Source organism: Siniperca chuatsi, linkage group LG4 (genome assembly GCF_020085105.1).
Source record: "Siniperca chuatsi isolate FFG_IHB_CAS linkage group LG4, ASM2008510v1, whole genome shotgun sequence".
Taxonomy (NCBI): Eukaryota; Metazoa; Chordata; class Actinopteri; order Centrarchiformes; family Sinipercidae; genus Siniperca; species Siniperca chuatsi.
The window spans coordinates 25,699,517-25,725,643 of NC_058045.1; the positions used below are offsets into that span (position 1 = coordinate 25,699,517).

General features: G+C 39.5%; 1 protein-coding gene across 5 annotated transcripts in view; it reads left to right on the forward strand.

Annotated features, from left to right (window-relative positions):
• The first annotated feature begins 982 nt into the window (after positions 1-982).
• The window catches only part of ndrg4 (NDRG family member 4), a 62,734-nt gene continuing 37,589 nt past the window's right edge, over positions 983-26,127 (forward strand). The window contains exons 1-2 of one of the 5 annotated variants that reach the window (XM_044193309.1): positions 987-1,134; positions 5,149-5,222. In XM_044193309.1, the coding sequence (XP_044049244.1) occupies positions 5,149-5,222 (74 nt within the window). In that variant the 5' untranslated portion in view covers positions 987-1,134. Of the gene's footprint in view, positions 1,135-5,148; positions 5,223-26,127 lie in introns of all 5 variants that reach the window. The other 4 variants (XM_044193310.1, XM_044193312.1, XM_044193311.1 and 1 more) reach the window with 4 other exon arrangements.

The following is a 26,127-nucleotide window of genomic DNA, read 5'->3' on the forward strand; positions in this document are numbered from 1 at the left end:
TGAGCTACGATCTCTCTTCAGAATCTCCTCTGATTCCTAAAAACATGAAGGCTTTGACGAAACTTTGGCCAACAGCAATGTAAGGTGCCCAAGAAGGGGCAGATATGACCCGCCTCACAGATCAGCTCCAACCCTGCTCTCCTGCATTATCTGAGGAACACGTCACATCCAGGGCACCAACCAGACTCTCTCAACCAAACATCTGCCGGTGCAGGAAACTGATCTGAAAAACAAGGTTTGAAAATGAAGGTGGACATGTTTAGAGCATTGTACAAACAACAGAGAGTTGCAGAGGTCTAAAATATTTGTTCTTATAAACATGTCATATTACATTTAATGTAGTATATGCCAAAGTTTTAGCATGGATTGCGTCAGTGATGTACTAGAGCCACATGGATGATGTTGGTATCAGTGTTACCATCACTTCATGGCCCAGTTGCCCAAACATGGTCAGTTCCTTTGACTGTAGCTCTAACCAGACAACAAAGCTCTTCTGGTTGCCTGCGGGCTGTTGTGTTGGTCTGCCTTGTCTGTGTGTGGGTGTGAGGATGTCTGCGAGCTGATATGGAGTCCTTCGGTGTCAGAATTGGATGTTCAGAGAAGGATATTTTCTTTCAGATTTGGATGAATGTATTCCCATTTTGTCAGCCTGTTCTAAAAAGCATGAGTAATTTCAAAGCTCGCATTCACCAGTCAGAGCTGCAGTGTCCTGCTTTCAAGAACAAGATGAACGCACATGCACACACTCAGAACAGACCACGCACATATATACACATCTCTTTTTCAGCCAGACTCAACTCTTTCTCTGTTTTTTCTCCTTGCCTTCTTCTCCTCCCTTTGTCACTTCTTCACTTCTCTGTGCTGTGATTATTCAGTGTGCTGCATCATTGGTGAAGCCACGTGCTCTCTGTTTATCATCAGGAAGGGGAGGGAGCTAGAGAAAGAGAGATAGAGAGAGGAAGACTCTGCCTCTCTCTCTCGCTCTCTCTCTCATTTGATCTAGTGCACCCACAGACACACACACACACAACGTACACTCTTCCAGTCCTTTGCAGCCTGAGGGACGCACACACGGACGCAGAGACCAAAAAACAACTAAACCACTGTACCGACCAGAGAAGCTCTACACCACAGGTACAGTAAAGTTTTAACTGTCTGGAGCATGATTTAACAGTTTCTGTCTGTGAATGTGTGTGAAATAGTCATCCTGAAGTGTTTTTGTACCTAAATCAAGGCTAAAACTCTTTGTGAAGCTGACATGAGCATAATATTTGTACTTTGTCCTTTATCTGTCCAGGAAAGTAAGATTTCAGCTCCCATATGCTGTAGCTGTTTTGTGTTAGAGGACTACAAGAGGAGGATGTAAAAATGAGGACAGGATTTTTGGCACGATGTGTGTGAATACTGGTGCCTGGGCTTTGTACTCTATACTTTACTTCACCCCCCTCACTACACACACACACACACACACACACACACACACACACACACACACCTCCCATCGCCAGCCACTGCATTGGCATGAATAGCATGTCGACAGTTTGAATTTATTGGAAACAAAGTGTGCCATTTACTCTACAGCAGTGCCTATCAACACAACTAAAAAGATTAGTATGCGTTTGATCTGAAAGGCAGTGTATTTTACACTGTAGCATACTTGTATTGACAATGAAAAAATAAAGTTGGATTGATGTGAAGTTGCTGCTTCAGAAAAAATCTTGCACTTTCAGTAAACACCACAGATCTAATTCTAAAGTGGCATACAACTGCAAAGAGGAGGGAGCAGTGTGCGCTAAAGAAAATAATGTTTGGTTTGCAGCACACTGAGGCGAGTGGAAGTCATAAAAGTTGATTGAATTTGGTGCAGGCTTGTGTTAGCGGTGCCCTGAATCTGCCTGCATTTGCTGAATGCTGCTAGCAACACCTGAAAGACTGAGGCTGTAATGCATGATTGCAAAGTGGTAAAAAACAAAAAAGCGGTTTTGAAAAATAAAAGACCCAATAAGGCACTTAAATGTGTTGAAACATCTGTATTCTATCTGGATAGTCATATTTGTTAGTTGTAACTATTACTAATAAAATAATTTTTTTTCAAAGGTCAGACCATAACTAGACTATCAGCAGAAAGATAAACATGTAACAAATTACATTTTTTCTTGTATCCCAGTCAAAACCTTTGCAATAGCGACACTGTCAATGTCCCATTTTTGTTTGGTCCTCTTACATAATTAGTCTGTAGGATCCAGAGCTCCGCTCCCCTCATTGTTTCCTTGCAGGGAGTGTTTTTCACATTCTGTTTTAAAGCTATAAAACTTGTTTTCACTACTGCACCGCTCCTTCAGCACATGAAACAGCCACTGAAGCCGAGCCTGTTTTCCCTTTGGGAGAGGGTCTGTTTCTCAGCTCGGGGTTTATAAATAGATTTACAAAGAGCAATACACTCCTGCTTTTGTTCCTACATGAGCTACATGGAGCCACACAGCAGTGCTAGCTTACACCTTATAACTGCTCCAGTTAGTCCATATTTAGATTAAGGATTTTGAGTTTTTGGATAGCAGTAGATTCAACTATTTACCAGAATCTTCCACAAATATGAATGCACAGCAATTAAAGTTGAACTGAAATTAAAATTAATTTTTACTAAAAAACAAAAACAAAAAAACCCCCAACTGATTATTCTTAGTCTGTTTTATCTTGTGTACTTACTTGAACAAAATTGTAATTTTAAGGAGAAGTTTAAGTTTTTCTTATTTTTCTCCAGTGACAGCGCCCCCTACTGTAACATCACTTCAATTCCATCGGCCACACATGCTGGTAACCAGTTTGATGGCGTTATTTGTTTTCCCACTTGCTTTTCGCAATTTTGTGGCAAGTCCCGCCTTACTGTGCTGTGATTGGCTAGTACTCTTTCCACCCTACTGTACTGTGATTGGCTAGTACTTGTTACTTCGACGAGTCCTTGCGATTGGATGCTAGCTATGAGCGCGATCGCAGATATGGAGAACGACAGAGATCCTAGGTGCTCCCTCGACTGTGACTTATTGCCTTAATTTTCTAGTTGGTCTTTATTACAAAATAGTAAAGATCTGATTACTTCTTTTACCACACTGACACTAATACTTCTGAGCGGCATACGTTAAGATAATAAGCATAGTTTTTTCCCAAGATAAAATAACAATGTTAGGCTATTTTAAAATTGAAACTGAGATGCTTTAATTTAAAAAAAATTTGTTGATTTTGTTATCTGACCCTTTGTTTTTCTTAATGGGCAACACATGGTTCAAGATTGAGTGTAATATGTTGATTGAATAAAGTTATGGTTATGAATACATGATTTGCTGAGAAGCAAAGGTTATATGAAAAAGGGGTTAAATAGAGTTGCATCCCCTCTAGATATGAGGATTTAAAATACATTTATATTTGCATGTATGTGACTATTATTATTACTTTATCTTCAACATCAGTAGTGTCACTAGTGTTGATAGCACGACTTGCCAAAAATTCGACAGAAAAATCGGTGGAGTTAGCATCCAATCACAAGGACATGTCAAAGTAAGAGTACTACCCAATCACAGTACAGTATGGCGCGTTCACAGCAAGCATCCAATCACAAGGACGTTTGAAGGTAACATGTACTAGCCAATCACAGCACAGTAGGGCTTGCCGCAAAATGGTGCAAAACGGGTGGGGAAAAACATAACGCAGCTGGAGGCCAATGTTGTTAGGTGTTGTTTACTTCCATCTTACACATCCATGAGTGACTTCCTATGTTAGTTACTTCTTGATAACCTACGAAGTGCTGAGGTTATACGACTACCTGTTGCTGTCAGTTTTGCCATAACTGGAACTGGACCCATGAAAGAGAGACAGCTGAAGATAGCTAGACCCTCTTCCTTTCTAAAATGCAGGATGAACACAGCAAGTGTTGAAATAACATGAACGAAAAGTAACATCTAGTAGGAATCAGTGCTAACTTTAGCAAGATAGGTTAACTAGCTAGTTAGCTAATGTTCACTTTCTGAGTGTAATACAAGCTTAATGGCACAGCTGGTTTTCCTAAATGCTGAAAGTTATTAAGGGACAGCTTGATAACAGTTGACAGTCAACACTATGTGGTCTTGTTGAAAAGGAGGGGAAAATGTTATCAATGTTTGTAAGATATACAATTATTTAGTGTTCCAGTCAGTAGAGACACCTCTTGGCAACACCAGCTGAGGATCTGAGGATATTACTCAATCGCAGCAAAAAAATATGCTGCCGTATCATTATAGACTACATTTTCTCACACAAAAAGTGATTTTAAATTTCAATTTGACTTTATGGGTAAGGAGGAAATAAGTGAGGTTTTAACTGTCCTTTAGAAGAAAAGGATCCTAATATATTTTTTATGATTCACAGTTGCTGATCAAAACTTGTGAGTCATTGATTTAGAAGTTTCTGAGATTTCTGACTTGCAAGGCTTGCTCTGTGTTTCTGGTTCTTTCTGCTTTGGAACAACTCTTCTTGGAGTCCCCAAACCCAACTCTCAGTCCCCACCCCCCTCCCACACACTGGCATTTTCAACAGCTAAACAATGGAAGTTGGCACTGCAAGTGAACCACAGGAAAAGCAGTGTTGTTATTCACGTGTTTTGCATGCTGATATATTTCTGCTTTGCTAGATGTTTCTGTTGGATCTCTGCTCTAATTAGCTAACATCCTCATGTCTGTTGTGAAATGGGTCTACAGTGTTATTTATGTAAATGACAGTCTGTTGTTGCACTTCTTTCTGGCCACTATTAGAGGCTGATAAAAGTCAGTTAATGCAGCTTTAAAGACCTCACACTGGATTTTCCAAGGACTGCACAAGCTACATTTCTTTTTTATTGATTTTTAAGATCTAATAACTAGAAAACCGTCAATTACTCAATCACAGAACAGTCTTTTTCAATTAATTGTTAACTTTCAAATTTCTCTCCCTTGTCTTTTATGGCCATTTCCACAGGATCCTATTAATCTCTGTAATCCTACCTAATGTTTTCTCTGTGTAGTTTTATTGCATGAAGTCTCCTCTTATAATTCTGTGAATCCTATTACTGCCTTTGCACCTGCAATGCACCAACACCAGTACAGTAGATCTTGTCTCTTGTATTTTTATACCCACTGCTAGATGGGGCCTGGATTGTTTTGGAACTTCCCTCCCAAGGCTGGCTGCACGGTTCCACAGAGCCTCCTGCAGACCATGTACGTAGGATCGTGAAGCTACTGTACCTACCTACATAACCTACCATACCGTGCCACACCAGTCTCTCCTTTATCCAGCCTGTGTGGATTTATCTGTGGCATTTCCGTCCATCCGTTCCATTCTGTCAATCAGTCAGTCCAGTGTTTCACATATTCATTCTGCAGCAGCGGGCAATAAAAATTCATCATCTAGTTATTAAACAAACATGCATAGGACAGCAACAAGATTAGTAGTCCATCTGTCATCTGACAAATATCTATTTAGAAAACATTTTTAAATCATAACAGATACTGGAACAGATACTGGGAATTAGGCTGGGAGCAAAGCCAGACCGTGAAAATGAAAATTCCCTCAACATTTGCCGGCAACCTATTCCAGGTGGCACACTGTGTCAGTGAGACTATTCCAGCATGAGTGGTTTACTCATTCTTCAGATTTTCCCCCCTTCTTATGTTTGTATACATACATCAGAACCAGACCGCCGTAAATAATATCTTTAAATCAGCGTTGCCAGACCTCTCGAGCTCATTGACTCACATCAATTCAGACTTTGAATTCAGTTTGTAAAAAATAGCCAATTACTACATTGTAACATTTAAAATTTCTGCTTTTTTCCTCTCCAAAATAAAACTTTCAACCGGTAGCTATTGCTCTTTGTGGTTACATTAAGAACTCCTTCCTCAAGTTGAACCTTGAACCTCGAAAACGTAGTTTGACAAAAAAAAGGTCTACTCACTAGTTTTTTCTGGCGCTGTTATATACAATCACGTTGTTATCACATGACCGAAGTCCCATACTTGATGTGATGACAACTGAGCCATCTCCATGATAATTGAGCAAACTGCATCCACTGATGAAGACTGTGACATGCATGCTGTTGAAAGTACGTGTACCTTGATTTTCTTTAAAAACATTTTTTTAATCTTTTTTAGTTTTTTTGTTCAAAATATTCCCATTATATACATTCTCTTGTGAGCTTACATTGGTAATGGCAGTGTCTACCATTACAAGTCAATACAGAAATATACACAGGAATACATGACACATATCAAATGCAGAAGAGAAAAGCCAGTGTCTCCTTAGCCACCAGCTAACGACTATCAGGCCATATTTTTGTGGAAAAAATACACCATTACTAGATCATCTTCAGAATTAAATGCGCTCCCAGTTCAATCATGCTGGTTTGTTTATTGTTGTAGTTGTACAGACAAGCTACTCTTAGACTTAAATTTAAGACTAATTACTACATGGCATATTGTTGGCCTTCAAATTTGATGCTAGTTTGATAATGGATCTCTGGGATCTACAATCACATTAAACTGTATGCTAAAGGCTTAGTAAAACTGAACAAAAGTTACATTCATGCTGGAATTGTCCTTTTACTGTATAACCCTGCTATACTCATGAGAGCTATGGACCGCAGTTGAAAATGAGAAAATATGTAGTTACATTTCTCGTGCAGATGCTAGCTTGAGGTCAGATGTCCTTTTTTGCATCAATGAGGTAAAAAAATGGCCGCACTGATTCAGTTTTTTCTGTAATTCATCAAGCACATGATAAAATTCGAGAACAGGATTACCAATAACTATGTTAATCCCATATTGGTCTTTTGTGACATTTCCATCCCATGTTGCCTTGCAGCACCCTTATCTGACCTGTGGTGCGGTGACAATCTAATTTCCAAGCACACCAGTGCACTGGTCCAAGTCTTGTAACTCTCTAGTAGGTTTTTAGATCCATTTCTCACCAGCAAAGACTTAACTTGATTCGGATTGATCGGGGGATTTTTAGGTAAATCTCACCCTCATTGGTTAATATTACTGTACCCAGAAAGAAATGGAGCATAACAGCATGTCCTGTCATCACACATACGCACACACGTTATTTTTCTCAATGTGTGTGTTATCTATTACTGTCGCCCATCAGCTTTGAAATGCCAGCCTGGGTGCTGCCTGTCCTGTGTGATTGTCTGAGTCAGTCTGAAAGGAACTGCATGTTCCACACATCTCTGCATGTGTATTATTACATCTTTGTTACAGAGCTTCGGTGTGTACGCACTATAGTTCATCTGCAACAAAGAGTAGTATATCTGTGGTGACAATGATTACCCTGGTAAATGTTCTTGAACAAGAAAGTAGTAACATTCAGCACATTCATCTTGTCAAAAAAGGACAGACGTACTTTTTGTGTTTATGTGATCACTGCAGAGAAAACACTTCATGGTCAGAATGTGTTCAGAGCCAGAGCAGATATCATGATGTATTAGAGTGGCACACCAGGGGTAACAGCTTCATATAATGTGCGGAAACATGATTTTGCGTTTCACCCTCAAGAGTTGTTATTCATTAGAAAACTGAATGCACCTTGCTCTCAGCAGTAAAGCAGAAAGAGATTCTGAAATGTTGCTGGATACAGATTGGTACTGAAATAGAAATGTGATCTTTTCTTAATAACTGACATGTATTAATTATTGGGTTATTTGTACAGAGCAAAAATAGTAGCCTGCCATGTCAGGATCACAATCCATCAAGCTAAAAATAATTCATGTGGTGTGTTTCCGTATCACCTCCTCAAATTCCCATCAGCTCTGACTGAGTGTCTGAGGGAACAACAACCAGAGGAAAACTCACTCTGATGTTAGCTACTGTATCAACATAATGAGATGTAAATGCTAGAACGAAAGTTTTTAGGAATAACAAAGTACAATGGATGGAAATAACTTGAGTAGAAGGAGATCTGTTTGTGGTCTACCAGTCCAATGAAAGTAAATTGAGCAGCAGCACAGTAGTGGTACCAAGCCATTCAGATAGTCCTGGTTTTATGTGTGGAGGTTTTGAGATATCTGCCTCCTCCCCAACACAATGGAGGTAAAAGGATTTGCATTTCTGATGCTCATGGCCTTAAAAAAATTCATTGAAGCATTCAACAGCCTTGTGTCATTCCAGAAAAAGTGTCCCCATTACTCTGGGTATTTCACAGACCTCAGTGTGAACAGATTTCCCATGAAAACAGTTTACAATGAGGTGAATGTGAATTATCCAGAGTAACAGTGACACTGTTTCTCCAAACGAATTAGGACACTTCAGTGAAAAGCTACTGTTGCTGTAAGGCAGTTGGGTTTTACAAAGTCATAAAACAGCCTTACCTTCATCCACGTCTTTTATTGATGGTGTTAAATTCAAAATGCTTCCACATATTACCTCTCAGATGATTTGGTGTCATGATTCTGTGTTCAGCACGATTTGCTAGTTTTCTCCATTTTGCGTTAGCAAAGACAACAACAATAGCCTTTACATTAAATGTGTCAGACAGACCCCCAGTGTGGTGCAAGCTTATACACTGTGAATTGAGAATTGAACAGACCATTAAAGACTGAATATGACATTTATGTCCATGTTAAACAGTAGTTTAAATTTATGTCCTGGTAGCCTAGTGGTTAAGGATCATACCACATAATAATAATAATAATAATAATAATAATAATAATAATAATAATAATAATAATAATAATAATGAAAATAATACTACTAATAATAAAAAACTTTATTTATAGAGCACTTATCAAAACAAAGTACAAAGTGCTTCACAGAGAGAGCAATAAAATACCACAGTGAATGATAAAATACATTAAAAAAAACAATAAAATAAAGGTTCAGTTCAGGTAAAATCAGGATATGCTTTCCAATAAAAATGCATTTTGAGAAGAGACTTAAAAAAGACACTGACTCAGACAACCTAATTTCTTTGGGCAGGGTGTTCCAGAGCCCAATAGCAAAAGCTCTGTCCCCCTTAGTTTTCATCCTGGACTCAGGAACAGCCAGAAGATCCCTGCCTGAAGATATCAAACTATGTGAAGGTTCATAAGGAATTAAACGGTCTAAAATATAGTCTGGAGCCAGGCCATGAAGAGCCTTAAAAGTAATCAACAAGATCTTAAAATCAATCCCTAAAACAAACAGAGAGCCAATGTAAAGAGGTTAAAACAGGTGTGATGTGATCGTACCTCTTGGTCCTGGTTAACAGTCTAGCAGCTGAGTTCTGTAAAGTCTGCAGTCATTTCAAAGATTTTTGATTATGACAAGTGAACAGGCTGTTACAATAACCAAGGCGTGAGGAGATAAAAGCATGTACAACAGTTTCTGCATCCCAAAAATTTAAAATAGATTGTATTTGGCATTCATGGCATTCTTTTAGATAGACTGAGGCACTGGGTGGGCATATCTGGCACTGCACTAGACTGGTTCTCATCTTATCTGTCCAATAGGAAATTCTGTGTCAGCATTAATAACTTCATGTTATCCTTTTCCCATATCAAGTACGGTGTGCCTCAAGGTTCAATTCTGGGACCAATACTGTTCTCCTTATGCATGCTTCCTTTGGGTGATGTAATCTGCAGAGATGGGATTTCTTTTCATTGTTATGCGGATGACAGGGCAGGTACACACAGTTGTACCTCCCTGTCAAGCCCACTGACCTTAGTATGCTGAGTTCTCTGCAGGACTGCCTGTCTGACATAAAAAACTGGATGTCGATACATTTTCTTCAGCTCATGCAATGTTTCTGAGGAGATAAAAACATGATTGGACAAGCTTAGTGATATGTTGCTCAAAACAAAAATTGCTACCCCCCAAAAAAAAAAAAAAAAAAAAAAACAAAAACAGTGACAACCCTTCTCGGCACATAAAAACACATAAAATGCACATAAAAAATCTCAGATGATTATAGAGTTAAGTAATAAAAATACAGTATGTAATTAGGGTGAACTGACCCTTTAATTTTTTTCTTTCATTATTTATTATAGGTTATCGGCAATAGATTTTCATCAAGATCTATTCTAAAATTCTCTTTCTGTTGAATGATAACCCCTTTATCCTGCTACATGATTTGGTGTTACACCTCCAGTCTCAGTCAGAAATAAAATACAGGGCAATCACTGCTGTTTGGGTTCTGGGTTATGGCCTGTTTTCAGTGGACACTAATAAAAGCATGTGTCTCTGAATAAAGCGACTGCAGTTTGCTCACGAAACCATTCATCCCCTCAGCACGCTCCACTGAGCTTTGCTCCTCGACATCTGGTTCTCCGTTTGGTTCAGGAAGGAGTCGGCAAACACTCCCTCTCCCCTCAGTGTACTGCTGGTAGCCACACACTGTCTGCCCGTCTGCCCTGCTGGCATCCACCCTGCAGCCCTGTGGGCGGACCATAGAATGGAAATTTGGTTGCATTTTTCAGTGCGTCTGGTGGACGATCCAACTGTGCCATTCAGCTTGAGCCAAATAAACACAAGTCATGCTGTGTGAATGTTGGTGAATATGGCTAAGATGTAGTGTTTGGCTGTGGCTGGTGGCTTTAGCACGATGGTAGATGAGAGGTTAATGTCTTAACACCTCAGCAGGTCACAAGTGATCAGTGATGCATGTTCATAAAATACTGGGCTAACTAGCGAGAGGTAGATGTGACCTTTTCAGCTTGAAGCTCATATTTTTTGAAGCATTAGACGAGTTAATAATAAGACAGAGCTATAACTCAGTGAATGTCAAGAATCACTGGTGATGAAGCTGTTCAGTTCCATTGTACTGTACAACTAACGTACACTCCAAAAGTATTTGGGCACAACAACATTACACCCATGTGTGAATGTTGAATGTCATTCCAAAACCATGAACGTTGCTACTATCACAGCCTCCACTCTTCTGGGAAGACTTTCCACCAGATTTTGGAACCTGGCTGCAGGGATTTGCTCCGATTCAACCACAAGAGCATTACTGAGATCCAACACTGATGTTGGGCGATAAGTTTCCAGTTCATCCCAAAGGGGTTGGATGGGGTTGAGGCCAGGGCTTTGTGCAGGCCAGTCAAGTTCTTCCACAACAAATTGGGAAAACCATTTCTTTATGGACCTGGCTTTGTGCACGGGGGCATTGTACATTGAAATAGGAGAGGGTCGTCTCCAAACTGTTGACACAAAGTTGGAAGCACACAATTGTCTAAAATATTGTTACGTTGTAACATTTAGGTTTCCCTTCGAATTCGAACCAAAGGAACTAGCCCACATGATGAGAAGCAGCCCTAGACCAATATTCCTCCTTCAACACCAACAGTTGGCACTATGCATTCAGGCAGGCAATGTTCTCCTGGAATACACTGAACAAGATCTGTCCATCTACTTCTGCCAGACAGAGAAGCATATGCATTACTTAAGGCAACTCATTTCCACTGACCCAGTCTGATTGAAGGAACCAAAGAGTTTTTTAAATTCCCATTCTAGTGCAAATGTTTGTCAATGGAGATTGCACATCTGTATGCACCTGTTAGCAATGGGTGTGGCTAAGGCTGCTGAACCTACTAATTAGAAGGGGTGTCCACATTTAATGTATAGGCTGTGTCCAAAATCACTCCCTATAGAGTATTATATTTGCCCTCTACCATAGAGTACAAATTCTAACTATAATATTTATGCAAATGTAACAATGTAACAAAAAAGTTTTGTCCGTAGTATCTACACTAAGTTTTGCAAAAAATTCCACAATGCAACGCTTCACATTTGATAATTATGTAACACTACAGCCGTCAATGATGACAGTGTCTGAAATCTCAATTTACTGCTCATTGTAAGTGTTTCAATTAATTAAATAAAATTGTATTCATTCTCATCAACAGCTGATGATAAATGTAAAAAAAATTAAAGACTTTCCCCCAAGAACTGTTGTTAACAATTTGGAATTTGCATGAAAAACAAGGATGCAGTCCTGCTTGATCTGCCCTCCAGGTTTCTTCAGATGCTGACTTGACAAAGGAATGAAAACAGATAGAAAACAGCTAAATCAGCAATTTTTCTAGGGCGCGGTCTACACGGCTTTAATATTAAAGACCAACATGTTTTGGATTGGTGTTAATAGGTTTTTGTCTTTGGGCTGTTGAGCCTATTTAAATGTATATAATCATAGTATAGCTCATGTGATGAAACAATCAGTTAGTTTTATATACTATTTAGGTCATGATTTTACACAATGGTGGAGATAACAGCTACAGTATAGGCGACTATATATGTTGTCTCAGCTTTTATTTTGCTGGTATACAGGATTGCACAGGTTTTCAACATTAGTACAAGTTATCTTCTCAAACTTTATTCACTGCCTACATTTTTGCTGAGCAAAGTCCCAGTTGTGAACACATCCCTAACAATGTGTGTGGAGCAAAGTGATGATTAAAAGTGTGCTCAGCCTTTCCTGATTAAAGAAAAGGTGAAAATGACCACCTGAGTACCACCGGCCTCTTGTCTATGTACCCATTTGGGTGAAATTAATAAGGCGAGTAAATATATGCAAACCCAGACATGAGTGGGCTTCACTTTAATCACTGCTCTCACCTCAGGCAGTGGCAGCTTTTCATCCAACCAACACACTCCTTCAAAGCTGGGAACATATTTTAGGATATACATCAGAGCAGGATTTAGTTGAGTTTTGAAATTTTATCTTGGCATGCAGGTTGTAGTGTCCAGACACTGGACTCAAAATCTAACTTCCCTAACTAACTAACTAACTAACTAACTAACTAACTAACTAACTAACTAACTAACTAACTAACTTTCACTATAAGATTATTTTTTACATTGTATTTCCACTGTTGCCCCACTGTTAAGTATTACATATAGCATAATATAAAATATTTAGAACAGAAACCTTATAGCGAGACTATGTAACTTTTGATAGAAGAAATAACACATTCTTCCTCTTAAAGTTAAAAGCTGAATTCAGAAGTTATAAAACACACCTTTGCTCAACTCAAAATGTTTGCTGCTACAGCTGTACTCGGTCTGGTATGACCAATAGCTTATGGTGGCTAAGGCTAGCTAATGTTTGCCAACTTTTTGTCAGTGTTGCTGGATAATGGACGTTGCTGAATCAATTCACTGGCTTCCAGACTCTTCTCTACTTATGCTACTATTAAACTACCTTTTAGCTTCTACCATGATCCCACAAATGTCTGCTGTGGCCACAGTGGCAGTCTCAGTTTGTGGCCAGCAGAGAGAACTAGGCTTGCATTAAAGACAGGCTTTTATTCCTAATTTCTCCTGTTCCCCAGTTACTGCAAACTCACTACTTCCTCTATGTTGTCTTGATAAATTCAGGATAGAGTATTTCTTCCAGCAGATGGTGATGCTGGATGCTCTCCAGGCTTTAAGATATGCTGTTGTTTTACATACATTGTATTTTATGTGAGTTTATGTAATAAATGTAACCCCTGGATTAACCCCTTTAGAGGGCAAAACAGGGCAAAAATGAGCTGGGGTCCCCTACTGAGTGCATTATGTATGTATTACTTAGTTATTGGTAATTTAAAAATTACATATGTGTTCAGGAAGCTGCATCAGTTAAGTGCAATATAAAGTGAAAAAATAAAGGCCTTTTAGATTTTAACTCAAGATTAGGTAATAAAGCATTAAGGTTCTTATCATGTCAGTTTCTATTGTGCTTTAGCGGTGTGTACAGTGTTAACAAACAGATTTGCAATTAATCAAATTAGCACAAGGTAATGGCCACACCGTGAACCTGGACCCTCTATGGGCACATAGAGGGTCCAGGCCTGTTGCCCCATATTGCCCAGTTGGTAATCCAAGCAGAAGCACATGTTTTATAGAAAGGTTTTATGTGTTCCATTAGGTTTTAATGATTTCATGTCCAAGTCTGTGTGTGTTGTATGTTTAGCCTGGCTTCAAGACCAGTTTCCTCTCGGGGACAATAAAGTTGATAAAATGATAACATGACATAATCATTTCATCACGTTATGATTCAAGTGAAAGTTGATGTACGATAGTACTGATTTATTTCCCAGCCCTAAAAAACAATATTACAGAATGTGACAAAGCAATCTCTTCACAACGTCCATTTAGTAGCTGTTCTGGAGCTTTCAATAATATCCCATGATTTTCATCAGCAGTTTTAGTTTGCCCAGTTGTCGTGGAATTCGAGATGCTCAAATTTACAGTTTTATTCAGAGGATTTCCCATCCATGTTGGCTTCTCAAGAATGAACTTGAACCTCAGTATTACAGAACATCATAATCTTTGTCTTATTCATGTACAGCAAATTAATTTACTGATGTCCTTTTTTGTATCCAATTTAATTAATAATTTAATCCCATTTGTAGTTTTTCAGGTTTTGCTACTTATATTCAGTCAGAGAGAGGCTGTATCTCTGTCTCTTAATATGGGATTTTAAATTGGTCTCAAATTGAATTCCAGGTAGCATTAAAGAGGTCTTTAAAGTGCTTAAATTTGTCCTTTAGAAACCTGCCAATACTCCAAGTAAATTAATGAATTAATTGAAAGACTGGAGATTACAGAGGCTCAGTCCTCTGTCCTCTGCTCACATCTTAACTGCTGAAAACTAACATTAGCCTTTCCCCTGCACAGCGGCTGCTCTAAAGTCCAACTTACAGCAGAAACTCAGACCCTTAAGGGGGCGCCGTCCTCTCACAGCTCTGATGCCACCACTGAGAGCTGAGGCAAAAATAGAGCTCTGAGTGAGTGTGTTGTCAAAAGTGTGAGCACACCACTGTGTGACTGGACACTCCCTGTGTCCTCTTTATTTTCTTTTGTTTTACCTGAATCAGCTCGCTGTAAGTTAAGACGGTGTAGTCCCTCATTCGTCCAGGAGTGTTCTATCATAGAAAAGGTTTCAGTTGTAGTCATCTGGACACTGTTTTCAGAATCAAGACGTTTCGGCTCCCATCCGGAAGTCATTCTCAATTGTGAAAAATGGTCCGGGAACTCAGAAATTTAGGCTACTCTGTGTTGCTTAAGCCGTGCCCTCAGGAAGGAGTCTTCCTGAGTATCTGCTGATTACCCTGCTTAGTTTCACCTGAAACTGACCTAATTGTTTCCATGATGGCTCAGTAATCAGTAATCAGGCCTATTGTTTTCTGGCTGCACCTCCCTCATCACTGTTTAGTGATTAGCATATGATTGGCTTGACCAAGGTGCTAATACACTGTGGTAAACGTTGGGCAGATAGAATCTCAGACCACCATTTCTGTTCAAAGAGGGGTTTTCGCTGTAAGTTATGAATATCGTAAGTATGAATGCCAAAATACACAGCCTTCAATCCAAAAAGGAGGCTGCTTTTCTTATTGCCTGTAAAGCTGACTTTTTGGATAGCGTGTGTAACAGTTTTTAGAGAAACAAAGCTTTTATCTGACAGTGTTTGCTGCTGAAGATTTCAGTCTGGAGCTGATAGTTGATATTTAATATTTAATCCTTCACTCCGACATTGAGCTCTCTGCTCTGGGTAGCTTCTAAGCCACAGAAGACTCCTCTAGACATTCAGCAGCTATAAATAATTAAAAGTTTAATTTCATATGGTGGAGAGAGCTGAGTTACTAACTGATTTTATAGACACTTGTAAGCAGTGTCATGATTACAGCACTTCTGTTTTGCTTTAAGGTGTGTAAGGACATGCATGTCAGCTGGTCCGTCTGTTCATTTTGCATGTGTGTGTACACAGACCAACAGACTGGATGATGGTAATAGGAGGGATGATATGAAGAAGTGAATGTCAGGGCATGTCATTCAGGATTAACGTCTCCACTCTGCTTGACTGAAGGAAGCTCCTTCAGGAATCGCATCCACTTAACACCAACAACTGAAAGACATCAAGTCCACAGGAAGACAATAAGACGGCAGATAGACTGCTGTTTAGATAGACAGGAAAGGCAGGGGAGAGAAAGAGGGGATAATATGCAGCAAAAGGCAGCTAGCAGCTCCGTGAGTTTCTTTAGCTAACATGCTCACACTGAGAATGTTAACATGCTGATGTTTAGCATTGCTGTGTCTCAATTCACGCCCTTCTGTACTTCCACTTGCTATTTTGAGTGCATAAGTGCGTTCACACTAAAATTATGGCAAAATGCGGTAGGCTTTGTACTCGGATGGTGTACTCATAACGGTCAAAAAGTTGATTGTGGAACACTGCACACTTCACACCCTCAGTGGTCGCCATCTTGGCTATGTAGCGGAAGGGGAGGGGTTAATTTAGCAGTCTGTAATGATTTGGCATCGCAAACGACAATGTGAATGTTAGCCAGCTAGCTAACAAGCAAGTAAAAGTAAAATCACGTTCATTTTTATTAAGTTTTAATACTGTCAAGTGAGCAAACAAGCCGGCAGATATTTTGGCGGGTGACAGTTGCGGCCAAATGTTGGCGGTAAAGCTCTGTTCGGTTGCAATTTGCCATTAAAAAGAAGAAGCAGAAGAAGCAGAAGAAGTGTTCAAATGTTGCGATCGTCATTTCCGCTAAGTGCACAACAGCCGTAATTGATTTGAGACAAAACTACCCTGTCAAAATTCACGCACTACACAAGTAAGTACATAGTGTACACAGTGTACTACATGGAAGTGTACAGAAGGAAGTATGAGGCTCATGTTGACCATGCTAATATTTGCTAATTAGCACTAAACACAAAGTACAGCTGATGGTAATATCATTAGTTTTGCATGTATATACTTTATCTTCATAAAAAGCTATAAGTTGTTGAAGCCAAAGCCAGGGGCGTTAAGCCCAGGTTAAGCCCAGACCATCTAGGGCTGAGGACTGTGCAAAATTTTTCTTGGGTCGTGCCTGCTGTTCTGCCTAAATTTCATTTATTTCATTTTTCTGCATTGTATGACTACTGCTGTTTGCTGTGTTGGATGCCTATTCTCTCATGTTGCTGGCTCACCTGAGAAGTTAAAACAGATATTAAATTAATAATGAAATTTAATATATACTAGCTACTTTTCTCAAGACCTAGATTCTGCTCTTGACTACAGTTCTACTACTTACTAGTGTGCTATTTAATTTGCAATATATTTTGTGGCGGTCAATGAAAGAACAAACATAAACAACAAACATAAAACTTGTATTACTACACTTATCTGAAGACTACTTTCTAAACCTAACACAGCATTTATGCTATACTGTATAGCCTACCACACACTACAGATAAGGTCATTACAGTGGAACTGTTACGAAAGATGGCTCAGTTATCAATCCAAACTGGCTACACTTATCTGTTGACAAACAGGGAGATGCACAAATGACGACAGACACACAGTACACCACAAAACTGGTATTTACCATGGAGCTACTAGTATCTATGGAATCTGCAGAATCTCTAGTTTTAGGAGATGCCTCAAACTTCCTACTGACAAACTTAACCCCGTTAGAGCATCTCACAGACAGTAATGTTTTTAGTCCTTTTTTTACTCTACTTTTGACAACTTTTTTTACACTGTACAGTGTCCTTTAGTTTGTGAAAGGCGCTTTCAAATTCAAATTTATTTCAAATGTATAATGATTATTATAAAACTCAAAGTTACCTTATTATCTTTTTAAAAACTTTTTTATCTCATAGGCTTTTCTTCCAGTGGACAGGAAGACGTGTGCGCTAAAAAAAGGAAATATTCTTTCACCTATTTTATTTTAAACAGAAAAATACAACCGTAACGTTACACCTTCTGAATTAAAGTTTCTCTCTTTCAACAAACTAAGAGCAGCTTAATTGCCTCCTGTTAACTCGTCCTAAAACACACGTCATTCAAACTCGACAGAAACTAAATAAAACACACCAAAACCGTCTTGGTTAGTCTTTCCACTGTTCCAACAAGCACCTACTCTGGTTTGGTTGAAATAAATCCTTACAGTTAATTTACAGAGTCAGATGTGAAAATATTGTGGCTCTACAGCTGTTTCTCCCGCTGTCTCTTACCGCCGTTGCTGGCCTCTTTGTGCTCGCTGAATGAGAGTCTGCCACTGAGCAGCGGCGCTAATTCGTTCTTAGGAAGCAGACCATTAAATTAGCTAAATAAAATGGCAAAAATTGGCACAAAATGAGACTAGGCTAGTTTGGTGTCACTAGCACAACTATCATTGCTAACGGTTTAGCTGGCTACAGTGCAATGCAAAGTAGGTTTGCTGTATACAGTTTATGGTATATACTGGTAACTTATGCTCTGCTCATATCATGTTCACTTAACTTGGAACTCATACAGACATTTACAGATTTTTTCTTAACTCATTATGAGAGGATGTTTGTGCCACTGCTGTGAAAAACTGACAGACCTGTCAGCCAATAAGCCACGAGTATTTCCACGTATTTTCCTGTAAACCTTCTCTGATTGGTCTTGCCTCTGCTCCGTTATGTTCAATGAATATACAAAATTAAAACACTGCCGTCTTCTTTAGTGACAAGCCGCTCAAAGTGGAGAATTATTTGGGGCTAAATAAAATGCCCAGGCCAGGCGACGCCCATAGTCAAAGCTATAGTTGACTTCACAGTATTCCTTTTTTTATTTTCTGGCTGAAGTAAAGTATTTGTAGCAGTCTCTGTTTTTGTGTCCTTCATGCTTGTACTTTACCAGTCACTCCATCTTCTCAGGCTCTTCATCAGCCGGCAGAAGCATAGTGGTGTGTGATTTGAGTTGAGGAGGAGTGGGAGGAAGAGGGAGAGCGCATCCATATCTTTTAGAGGGCTGTTATCCTCTGTGTGGCCGCCATATGTCTAATTAATACACTTCAGCAGAGTCAGTAACCTTGTAGCCTGACAAGCTGGAGGAGAGAGGGGTGGTGAGCCTCAGCAGTTTCACTCAACGTGTTAGAATCGTTGACCGAGCAGCTTTTCTGGTATGTTGAGCAATCTATAGGAAGTAAAAGGAAAGAAGTACATTTAATGTGACACATACTGTATGTTCCACACCAAAGTTTCAGCTTCAGTGCTTTCATCAAGCTGCTTTCTAATATTTTATATACAGTGCACAAACAAACAAACCGTTTGTCCCCCTACTGTCCTGATGTCTCTCTTTCTCTCTCTCTTTGTGCTGCTCCGGTTTCCAGGTATCGATTCAGATTGTACATTAGAACACGCTTCCCCTCCACATGGCTGTGCAATTGATTTCCTGTCTGACAGAAAGCTCCTCTCTGAGCCGCTTTACTGTCCCTGCATTCCCTTAAAGTGCTCCACTGTCATTGGACGATTGGAGCTAAAACACTGGCTCCAAAACTTTCATCAGCCAGGCATAACACACAAATGGTGTCATTCAGACATAAACATAGTGTAGATACTGGGCCTTCTACCCTAACATTTGGGTTTAAAAAACTGAAATGTTCAAATTTAAAGCTGCACTAGTCAATATTTTTTATATTAACAATGGTTCAAATGACTATGTGTAATGTGAAAGGTAGTGTTGTAGTGCTCATAGTGTCAAACCCACAGAGAATTATCATCTGACTCTCTTTCCCCTTGGCTCAACTGTGTTTTAGCCTCTTTTAGCTAATTGTTTTGGTTTCCCACAACTCTGCTCTCATCATTTCCTTTTCCAGCAGCAGGCAGCTGTTTTCAGTAAAACCCACTGTACACTACCCACCCAGCACAAAACTACAGACAGACAAAATGAACACATGCACAGCATTTAGCAGCCAGATATTTCCCCTAGGAATTGGTGGAGAACAAAACAGAGCTAGAAGGAGAGTGAGTACTGGACTTACCATTGTTGGATAGCCAAAAACATGACTCCAAATTAATGCTAATGTTGCTCTGTGTCTGCTGGATGTGTAAATAGGCAACTATTTGCTAACACAGCCATGTGATAATATATCAATGTTGTGTTTTCAGCTGTCCCCAAGTGGCCAAAAGATCAATTTATGCAGCTTTAAAAATTGTTTATTCCAAACTACTTTTACCTTCATCTCAAACTACTTTGGCATTGGCATAAAGAATTTATTTATTCAAACACAACTGAAAATATATTTTTTCTACACAGTCCAAGACAAATCACTTCTGAAGTTCAAATCTCATCACACACCAACTCTCTGGAAGTTATTCTTTATTTCTGCATGAGATACGATAATTTTTTGTTTATTGTTGTAAGAAGTAATTGAAATCTTTTTTAAAACTGTTTTTCTTTATTCTTTATCTATTGTATGCCATGTAATGTGTGGTGAGTTTAGATCTATACAGTGCATCTGACTACATACAGTATAATACATACATTTTATCAGTACTATGTGTCACATCTTACACTGTTTAGCTTTATTCTCTTGACCTGCAGCAACATTTGTATACATTATAGTATATACTGTAGATTTAAAATGTATTTCTTGAGTCCTTCTTTACATGGTACATTTATATGCCCACATGGTCTAATATGATTTACTCCAGTGTTTTGTTTTGTGTTAATAACATCATTGATATTTTACTTTCTGCTGAATTTTTTTGTAATGTGATAGCATTGTGTTTATGTATCTGATGTCCTGGCAGCTTGATGAGCCAGCCCGAAGATGTGAAATGTGTTGTTCATGCCAAAAAACTCTTGATGCAGACATAAAAAATAACTAGTTCTGGTGAGCGGTGAGATTTAAACTTCTACTTTGATAATGGCTTGGAACAACTTAAGGTGGGGATCACTGCATCTGTCACGGTGCTGATCATTGTAAAGCACTACATACCTTATCTGTCCCGCCCTCGTCTGAACAGCATAGAAGATCACAGTTACAATCAAAGACAATACAAATGGAGTCTCATAACCCTACATGAACTGGAGGAGGAGGTAAAGAAAACAAAGAGAAAGGCAAAGAGAAAAGGTTACTATGGTGTGACTGTGAGAGGTGTAATTTGGCAAGATCTACTTGTGAATGGAGAACAAAAGAGGACATTATGTGTAATTTAAAGCAGGAAAGCAGGGAGGGGAGCGCAATACTGCCACTTCTATGAGTTAATACAATGACAATGATAGTATTTTTACTATAGTATCAGCTCTGCTTTTGCTACTTTATGAATAACCTAGTGTGAAATGAAAACTACAAAGAAAAAAAATGTGATTGTTGTAAATCTGACAATAAGAAACAGATGAAAGCACACATGATAACATGGAGGATGTTTAGTTTTGAGAAGACAGTGGGAAAATAATGTGTAATGTAAAAAAAGCAGTGAGTAGAAGGTGAGCCAGACCTGATGGGACTAAGCTGGGTTGTCATAGCAACTCTGCTGGGTAGATTTAAAAAAAAAAAAAGAAGTGAAGGAGGTAGAGAAAAGAAAAGAGGACAGGACCATTTTGTTCTCCTCAACATGCCGCTGCAAAAGCAGATTGTTTTCTCCCCAAACTAGAAAAACACCCCACTTGTTCTGAGAGAAAAAGCTCTCTTTTTTGGCAGTGTTCCTTCAGGAAAGAGAGGACATAGAAAACAAGCCTGTAAATAACTTGTCACCCACTGACTCTTTGGCTGCCTGACCACAGTTGGTTGAGGGATGAAGAGAGGCTTTGAAGTTAGGACCGCCACAGTGGAGAGTGGACTGTGATGGCCACATGCCTCACTATTCAATTCACCAGCAGCACTGTTTATCAGATACAATACACAAGACTGCATGGAGGAGGTGAAATGAAACAATAAATCATGAAATGTGGACATGTTAGGCTGACAGAACAGAGCATGAGCCACAAGAGTATAAGAATCAAAATATACCAAAACAAAGGCTGTAAAAGTAGAAAAAACATTAGCAATCTATATGATAATGTGAAAAATATATATAATTGAAGCTGCAAGTAGCGATGAACGGGCCCTCGCACCTTCCCGCACGTCAGGATTTGCCACAGCCGCAGCGTCGTTACTGGAGGTCGGTTGACATGGCTCTGAATTTTCAAGTGTTTTGAACACTGCACGAAGGAGTTAAATGTCTTGTCCTATTGCCAGTAGGTGGCGCTATGACTGTGACTGAATATTAGCATGTAGATATCTTCGTGAAGTTTGGGGCAGATTTGATCATGTACACTCTCAATCATGTAAGTTACAACAACTTCCTGTTTCATGGCGAAACATGGAAATTCAATGCGACGCCACGGACACATCGTTCAACGAAAACCCAAACTTTTAACAACTTTTCATTGTGAATGTCTTTAGATTGCACTGTCCAAATTTGAAGTCGATCTGGTCAAAACTCCAGGAGAAGTTAATTAAATTACAGAGCCTGTACAGTAAATTCAAAATGGCTGACTTCCTGTTGGGTTTAGCGAATGGCTCCAAGAGGCTTTTACTATAGGGCCTAATAAATATTAATTGGGTATACATCACATTACCAAGGCTACGTAAAGCTATGCAGAAGCAATGTGCATTGAGAAATCTTATAAAACAATTTCACACAGAAACAGAACAGATTTTGTGCAAACAAGTCTAAAAGGCTAAAGCACCACTAGTGCCCCCACGAGGCTGCAATTTTTATTAAACACCACAAAAGAAAGTGTTGAATATGACAAACAGAATATTGTTGTATGGCAAAAGGCTTCAGCATGCTTTAAACTAAGTGCTTGTCAAATTGTTAAAAAGCATCTGAAACCTCCGCTCTGGACACCTTTCTAGCTTCGGAAAAGGGAGAGCTGCGTCCAACTTCCGAAAACTAACAATCTAACAAGCATGCTCACTTCATGCAACAATTGGCCACGTGTGTGGAGTTCAGCAGGGGAGGCAGATCTCCGCTGTCATGGTCTTTTTTTTTAATTCTTCACCAATAGCTTCCATATCCCCATTTGTACAGTTGATTGCATCTCCCCCCTCTCCATGATGGCAGGCTTTTCAACCCCACCAGAACAGTTACAAACACTTCAACTTCATTTGGAGCATGCTTCAGCCTTAAGGCTATACTGCAGGAAATTTTAAAACACAGCATACTTTTCAACATAACTGCATGTTGCAAGTTTGAAGTAATGATCTTCCTATTTTTCCCTTGTGAGTGCCTTCTGGCCTGAGGGGAACAGGTTTGACTCAAATGTAGTCTGAGGACTGGACTCTGTGACACCCATGTGAAGCAACGCCCTCTAACAGAGCTAATGGTGATAGTATCGGTCTGGCAGCGAGCTTTTTCTGGCTTCAACCAGCCTTCTCTTGATATAGACAGCTCTTTTATTTTGTGGGCAGAGGTCAAAGTTTCCAAATTGTCCAAAACAACTAATCAAACAATCAATCCCACTGCCAGACAAGAACTTCAATATTGGACAGATAAAACACTCGGTAAAGATCAGGGAAAGATTGTGGTAACGGTTAATAGAAATATGTGAATGTTAATTGCAGTTCTGTGACAGAACGCAAACTCCGGTCTCCTGTGTGAAAGTCAATCACCCATCCACCACCTCGACCTCCGCACCCTTACTTTCTCCTTCGCTAGATATGGGGCACACTACTTTCTGCATTGGCACTGAACGTTGGCACTGGATGTGCGTTGCAGAATTACTAGGATACTGGGCTGAAACAATTCACCCTTTCATCCTATCTTGACATGGAACAGCTCTGCCGTTTCTAGCTCTTCTGACATCCCCAAAGAGTGATCACTTTTGATTTTCCAATCTCATCCTACCACACACACTAATCTACCAAACTAAGTAATGTTTGTCCTGAAGGTGGCACTAGAGAAAAGTTCCAAGTGTGTCCGAAGACTGTGCTCAGTGAGTTTCATAGCTCTCTGCCCATTAGATTTTGATATTTCTTGTGTAAGATTGAAAATTTTGGCCTAATGGTGGTGCTTGAGGAGAGGTTTGCGGTGACAAAAACACAATCACGTATGATTTCTACACTACATGTATCAACATCTCTCGATAACAAGAACTTCACCAGATAGATGCAAAGTTACACACATAAAGCATTTAATCAGAGGAGGACAGCACCAGTATCTTTCCACCGGCAGCAGTGGCGTCATGAGGCCAAATATAGCCGGTATAATGCAATGGTAATTGATTTCACAACCAGCTGTCTTACATAAGCATGTCAGAGTGAATAGAGATGGAAAGAGAGGGATGAGATGTGGTGGAATGAGGAAAGAGAACAGACAGAGAAGGGAGGACGAGATGGTGTGAAAGAGAAAGAACTGAGAGGGAAAGAATTGAAGTGACAGAGGCAGAGATGAGAGACATATGCTGGAGTGGCAAGAAGAAAAATATAAATGTGCAAAGATGCCGAGAAGAAGGGATGGGATGCTGGAAGACATTGATGGAGGGTGTAGGGTAAAAAGATTTGGACAAAACTAACTGTCAAACAGTGGTGACGAATTTGAAAAACAGAGAAACAAAAAGAAGCAGAGACAGAGAGAGTTATGCAACCAGAAAATCAACAGCAGAGAAGGCCAAGGCAAGAGCAGAAGACAAAATGCCTGGGTGGAAATGACACATTTATGCTCTGACCTACACTGCATAGCACGGCATACTTGTGATTTTACAAGTAATTTTTAAAGTCAGTAATATTTTAACTCTTAAATTTAAAGCTGCTAGTATTTTTATGTTAACAATGGATCAAATGATTACATACAGTTGTATGCAAAAGTTTAGGAACCCCTGACAATTTCCATGATTTTCATTTATAAATATTTGGGTGTTTGGATCAGCAATTTCATTTTGATCTATCAAATAACTGAAGGACACAGTAATATTTCAGTAGTGAAATAAGATTTATTGGATTAACAGAAAATGTGCAATATGCATCAAAACGAAATTAGACAGGTGCATAAATTTGGGCACCCTTGTCATTTTGTTGATTTGAATACCTGTAACTACTTAGCACTGATTAATTGGAACACACAATTGGTTTGGTGAGCTCATTAAGCCTTGAACTTCATAGGCAGGTGCATCCAATCATGAGAAAAGGTATTTAAGGTGGCCAATTGAAAGTTGTTGTTCTCTTTGACTCTCCTCTGAAGAGTGGCAACATGGGGGCCTCAAAACAACTCTCAAATGGCCTGAAAAAAAAGATTGTTCTACATTATGGTTTAGGGGGAGGCTACAAAAAGTTATCGCAGAACTATAAGCTGTCAGTGTCCACTGTGAGGAACATAGTGAGGAAATGGAGGACCACAGGCACAGTTCTTGTTAAGGCCAGAAGTGGCAGGCCACATAAAATATTGGAGAGGCAAAGGCGAAGGATGGTGAGAACGGTCAAAAACAGCCCACAGACCACCTCCAAAGACCTACAACATCAACTTGCTGCAGATGGTGTCACTGTGCATCGTTCAACAATTCAGCACACTTTGCACAAGGAGAAGCTGTATGGGAGAGTGATGCGAAAGAAGCCTTTTCTGCACACACGCCACAAACGGAGTCACTTGAGGTATGCAAACACACATTTGGACAAGCCAGCTTCATTTTGGAATAAGGTGCTGTGGACTGATGAAACAAAGATTGAGTTATTTGGTCATAACAAGGGGCGTTATGCATGGCGGCAAAAGAACACAACGTTCCAAGAAAAACACTTGCTACCCACAGTAAAATTTGGTGGAGGTTCCATCATGCTGTGGGGTTGTGTGGCCAGTGCCGGTACTGGGAATCTGGTTAAAGTTGAGGGTCGCATGGATTCCACTCAATATCAGCAGATTCTTGAGAATAATGTTGAGGAATCAGTCACAAAGTTGAAGTTACGCCGGGGCTGGATATTTCAACAAGACAACGACCCAAAACACTGCTCAAAATCTACTCTGGCCTTTATGCAGAGGAACAAGTACAATGTTCTGGAATGGCCATCCCAGTCCCCAGACCTGAATATCATTGAACATCTGTGGGGTGATTTGAAGCGGGCTGTCCATGCTCGGCAACCATCAAACCTAACTGAACTGGAGATGTTTTGTAAGGAGGAATGGTCCAAAATACATTCATCCAGAATCCAGACACTCATTACAGGCTATAGGAAGCGTCTAGAGGCTGTTATTTCCGCTAAAGGAGGCTCTACTAAATATTGATGTGATTTTTCTGTTGGGGTGCCCAAATTTATGCACCTGTCTAATTTCGTTTTGATGCATATTGCACATTTTCTGTTAATCCAATAAATCTCATTTCACTACTGAAATATTACTGTGTCCTTCAGTTATTTGATAGATCAAAATGAAATTGCTGATCCAAACA